The following is a 6,000-nucleotide window of genomic DNA, read 5'->3' on the forward strand; positions in this document are numbered from 1 at the left end:
TGTAATTGACTAATGTAGCAGTCTATATTTGTATCTTTAGTTTTAGCCTGTTGAAAGATCATAAAGAGATCAAACCTATTTAATGTCATTGTACTGTGGACACTGAGTATTCTAGTCCATCCCATTCTATTCTGTCCCAATCTATGACTAATCACCTTGTCTGATCGTCTGATGAGAATTACAGTCAAGCTGCAGGTTTCTCGAGAGACAAATGGTTGTCAGTGAGATAAAAGCATCATCAGTGTCCCTCCTTCATGTATTATTTCATAAATAGTTTAATTGTGATCATGACGGCTGCATATGAGATGATTCATAGACACCATCATGTATTATTTCATAAATTGTTTCATTGTGATCCTAACAGCTGCATATGAGATGATTCATAGACACCATCATGTATTATTTCATAAATAGTTTCATTGTGATCCTAACAGCTGCACATGAGATGATTCACAGCCAAATGCGCACAATACCCACAGTGGTGGAAGAACAAGCACTAACATGTTTTACTCAGGCAAAAGCACTATAATACTGCAATATAAAAGGGCTTGAATTCAAAAATGTGACTTGATTCAAACGTGTTGGTATCAAAATATACTTACGGTGCCAAAGCAAAAGTATTAAAAATGTGCAAATTACAAAATAATAAGCTCTAGTCTAGTTTTCTCAGACGGTGTGGGCCGGCCTCTCCCTCAGAGATAGGGTGAGAAGTTCAGTCGTCCACGAGAGACTCTCTGAGTCCCTGTCTTCACTTGGAAAAGAGCCAGCTTAAAGGAGGAGTTCACCCAAAAAATGACTTATTTTATATCAATTGCACGCCCCATGAAGCCTTGAATTCATGGATTTATTTTTGTTTTTGTCCCATTCCTAAGCCAACAATTTGATGACCGTTTGTATTTCCGGTAGGAGACACAAAGAGTCTACTTTGTGTCTCCTACCGGATACATTAGTCGTTCGTAGACGGGAATCAAATTATTAGCTTAGGAATGCAACAAAAACAAAAACAAATCCATGAATTCAAGGCTTCATGGGGTGTGCAATTGATAGAAAATAAGTAATTTTTTGGGTGAACTCCTCCTTTAACCCATTGAGACCTGAAGCCGATTCTACATGTCTCCTAAATCTCAACAGTATTCTGAAAAACGTATGTTTCTATATCAGTGGTGCTCAACATTTTTCATGTCAAGGACCCCCAAAATTATATATTTGGCCGTGGACCCCCATCAAAATATTTTGTTCCAGGGACCCCCCAGAAGCAAAGATTTGAGTTAAAAATGTTTGCTTAAAAAATATATATTTTCAAAGATTTTCACGAATTTTCACGAATTTTCAAAAATAGCAGATCTACAAGCTCGTAGCGCGGCACTCGGTGCCGCGCTATGAGCTTGTATATCTGCTATTTTTGAATAGCCCAAAGTGTAAAATAATGCTTTTTAGCTCAAATCTAAAAATGAGACAGTTCCAGGTCTCAATGGGTTAACACATCGTGTGCCAGAGGTTTATTAAAATAGGGTACATCTAGTGCCAGCATATCTTCCATCCACTTACGCTGATATGTTGCGTGCTGTAGAAGCCCCGACGAGGACGCGCATGTAAACAAAGGCTGCGTGCGAGACGGCGGAGGGTCCCGACTAACGCCTGGAACAATAATATTTCTAACGCGACCCGCCATTGCAGAGTGATCGCCGATCGAAAACGGCTCATTTCCACCACGTTAAAAAGAAATAGGAGATATTAAGCTTTTAGTCAAGCAGTTAACATTGGAGCGGACGACCGGAAGCATTTTTGACATGGATCCACATCCGGCCTCTCCTTCTTAAAGACTCCTTGGATGATCCCAACGTTTCGTCGAGCGCCCCACGTGGGAAAAAATATATTTAAAAAAAGAATTGGCCCAAAACGGTCCGGACCGTTTATGGCACATAACGCATAGCACGCACATTCAAACTATGTTGAGGAACAAATGCCACCCTTTTAACATTGGCCTGTTATAGCGCCATCAGCAGGTCTAATTTAGCACAACAAAAAAAAAAATTAAACAAAATCCCTCAAACCATGAATGCAGTGTTCGATTGCCGTGCCGAACAAATGGCACCCTTTAAACATTGGCCTATTATAGCACCAACAGGAGGCCACAATAACCTACCTGACCTGGCGGAGACCTGTGCTCCGAGGAGCACTTTTTCTAGTTGCCTATGTCCTCATCAGAATGCTTGTTACATTCCAAAATGATATCTGCCTAAGTCATTTAGGCAGATATGTATATTATACATAATATTTGTAATGCTTAATTGTAATTGCAAATGTCTATTATTATACTATTACTATTATTATATTATATAATATATATAATACTATTATATTATATATATATATATAATACTATACACTTGTAGGCCAAATCACTTCTACACCACTGTCACTTATAGGAGTGAGGATTCCTACTAAATACATTAACCATATGTAACTGGACAAGATAAGGTTCCTCAAATAAGTACGGGCTCAGAATAATCAGAACCAGAGGCTGATGTAACAAAGGTGTCAACTTTATTCATTGACTACATTTAAAATAACAGAAACATCATCCAGCACAATAACAAAGTGCAGAACTAAAGAACCAGAGATAAAAACATAAAATACAAATATCACTGCACAAAAAAGAATTAATCTATCAAGCAATCAATCTATCGCCAGAATATAAAATAAGTAATGATAAAGACATTACTTTTTACAGATTTCATCCCTGTATGAATCCGCATTTCTTAAGTTTTATTTTGAACAAAGCATTTCCTACAAATTACAATTGAAGTATTTTTTTTATTATTCCCCTGTATGAGTCCTTGTGTGTTTCTCCAGACTGCGTTTATGAAAGAATTTTCGTGCACAAACCTTACAATGAAAGGGTCTTTCACCCGTATGAGTCCTCATGTGTGCCTTCAGACCAGCACTTTGACTGAAGCATTTTTGACAAACTGTACAAGTAAAAGGTTTTTCACCTGTATGAGTTATCATGTGTGTCTTTAGATTATGCTTATGACCGAATTTTTGTTTGCAAACTGTACAACTAAAGGGTTTTTCACCTGTATGAGTCTTCATGTGTTTCTTCAGGTTAGAATTGCAATTGAAGCTCTTTTGACAAACTGTACACATTACAGGGTTTTCTTCTGCATGAGTCCTCATGTGTGTATTCAAATGTGTACTTTGACTGAAGCTTTTTTGACAAACTGGACAAGTAAATGGTTTTTCACCTGTATGAGTCCTCATGTGTGTCTTCAGATGATGAGTTTGACTGAATCTCTGTTCACAAACAGTACATTTAAATGGTTTTTCCCCTGTATGAATCCTCATGTGTCGTTTCAGAAGATGCATCTTACCAAAGCCTTCTTTACCACAAACTATACAACTCAAGCTTTTGCTCTCTTTGTGAGTTTGTTTTGATGATTTCGGGTCCTGGGACAGCTTGTTGCTCAAAGACAACGTTTGTCCTACTACATTTTGTGTCTGTGATTTCAGTTTGTTTAAAGCTGACTGACCTTCCCTGGTCTCCTCCCAGTCATCACTGTCATCAGTGATGTCAGATTCAGAACAGTGTGAAGAGAGGAGCTGGTCATCACTAGTTGGTTGTGTTGTTCCACAGTCCTCTACATCAGCTTGTGTTTTCATGTGTTCAGTTGAGGTGCCGGCTAGAGGCTCTGCGTCTCTGTTTATATCATCTTCACTTTTCACTGCTAATAATGTCAACGTTGACCCACCAGCCTCCTCTGGTCTTTGAAGGAGGAGCTCCTCTTGTTCCTCTTTAATCTGTGGAGCTTCTGGTTCCTCTTGGACCAGACTGGAGTTCCTCTCCTGCTGTTCAAGGGAAATCTCCTGTTTACCCACAGGGAGGTGCAGGAACTCTAGGCAACGGATAAAATGAGAGTTAACTATTACATGTTCTTCCCTTCTATCGTTTTTTTTTTTAGCTTTTGACGGTACTAACTACTCAGAATAGAAAATCGTGAATTTTGAAGAAAGCCTTTTCCACAAACTACAACTGCAGTTATTCATTCCCCTGAATGAGGGGAATGAAGAACTACATTTTTTACTGAATCTTTGTTAACAAACGGTACAAGCAAAGGTTTTTACATGATTTTCCCTTCTAGCTTTAGTCGGTACTAGAGTTGTCCCGTCATTTTTAATTGATTGGAATCAGGAGGAAAAGATCAGATTAATATAATATTTTTTGATTAATGTGATATTTTTTACACGCTCCACTTTGAAGTCTGTTTCAGTCCATGCTGCAGCCTGCGCACATGTGTGTGTGTGTGTGTACACGCGCGCGTCTGTGTGTGTGCGAGCGCGCGTCTGACAGACTTCAGGCAAGAGAAGACGCACAAGCTTAGCCAACTCCTAATTAACTTGCTCCGTCGAAATAAAATACAAATTTCAGAATGACAATGAAAAGTTAATCCTACTAGGCATGACTCCACATTGCAACCGTTCAAGTTGTAGATAGCCCCGTTTGGAACCTCGGAGCAACGTAGCCCCCCAAATGGGGAGGCTACGGCAAAAAACATTGCCTCATTCAAAAAATAATAATTTCAGCTAATAGCCCAAACAAGGTTGTCCATGGCAGTGGGGACAACACTTGCTGTCGATATAAGCATAACATTTTAGATCCCTTTAGAGAGTTTAAAACTTTCAATTCCACTGGAGTTTGGAGCTGACAGTTAGCACAGTTAGCAGTGACAAAATGACCACTCATGGGTCCCGAAACCCACTCACTACATTGAAAACCTAACCTGCTTAGATGTGGAGTTATTTTGTTGCATTGTAATAGCTGAGATTTTATTTTAAAGACATCTTTTAGTTTGTTCAAGACATGGTTATTTAGATTAGATTTGGTTTGAACCAATGCTGTTCTAATTAGACATGTGATTAAAAAAAGCCATCTATAAAAGGTATGAACGTTGGATACTGTTGTTTAAATAAACAAAAAGCTTTAGCTTAATGAATTCGCAAAATATCGGATCGGGACTTGATCGGTATCTGCAGATACTAAAAATGTAATGATCGGAATCGGATCGGGGCAAGAAAACGTGATCGGGACAACCCTAGACGGTTCTAACTACTCAAAATAGACAGGCCACTTGATAACCCAATTAATGTTGGGTTATCAAGTTCATCTGTTATAGAGTTTCAGTGAGAGAAACGTGTGAGAAAGTGATCTACCTGCATGTTTATGAAGAACATATTCAGATCCATATATAACTGGATGTAATGTCAATGTTGACCCATCAGCCTCCTCTGGTCTTTGAAGCTCCTCTTGTGGTTCCTCTTTAATCTGTGGAGGTTGTAGTTTCACCTGGACCTGACCGAGGCTCCACTCCTGCTGTTCCTCTTTAATCTGTGGAGGTTGTAGTTTCACATGGACCTGACTGAGGCTCCACTCCTGCTGTTCCTCTTTAATCTGTGGAGGTTCTAGTTTCACATGGACCTGACTGGGGCACCACTCCTGCTGTTCCTCTTTAATCTGTGGAGGTTCTAGTTTCACATGGACCTGACTGGGGCACCACTCCTGCTGTTCCTCTTTAATCTGTGGTGGAGGTTCTGGATTCATCTGGACCAGACTGAGGCTCCACTCCTGCTGTTCCTCTTTAATCTGTGGAGGTTCTGGATTCATCTGGACCAGACTGGGGCTCCTCTCCTGCTGTTCAGGGGAAACCTCCTCTTTACACACAGGAAGGAGTGAGAGATCTAGAAGGAGGTGAGAGGAGGTGACGTCAGTAGAGATAAACTCAATTTGTTTTCTTATTGGATAAGACTGATTATTCTACTTTTTGTTTTGATCCCAAGTGTGTGTGTTTAGTTATTTATATCGTCTGGTCAGCATGGCACTGAAGGGACCAGCTCTCTAGAACAGGGTTGGTTTCTCTGTAGACTGGGATCATGTTGCTTTGCAAGTTGCAGATCCAGCACATAAGCTTGTGTGCACCGACATACGCACAAATATGCACACGC

The 6,000-nt window shown here is 39.8% G+C and overlaps 1 protein-coding gene across 1 annotated transcript; it reads right to left on the minus strand.

Moving 5' to 3' along the window:
- Positions 1-666: 666 nt before the first annotated feature.
- Positions 667-5,599, minus strand: LOC308084523 (uncharacterized protein; the record flags this gene model as incomplete). Its single annotated transcript, XM_080427189.1, has 3 exons — positions 667-767; positions 3,375-3,896; positions 5,212-5,599. The coding sequence occupies 3 exons, from the start codon at positions 5,597-5,599 to the stop codon at positions 667-669; spliced, it is 1,011 nt and encodes a 336-aa protein (XP_080283315.1).
- Positions 5,600-6,000: the final 401 nt, after the last annotated feature.

The sequence above is a fragment of the Gymnoscopelus braueri genome (assembly GCF_963280865.1).
Source record: "Gymnoscopelus braueri genome assembly, chromosome: 4".
NCBI lineage: Eukaryota > Metazoa > Chordata > Actinopteri > Myctophiformes > Myctophidae > Gymnoscopelus > Gymnoscopelus braueri.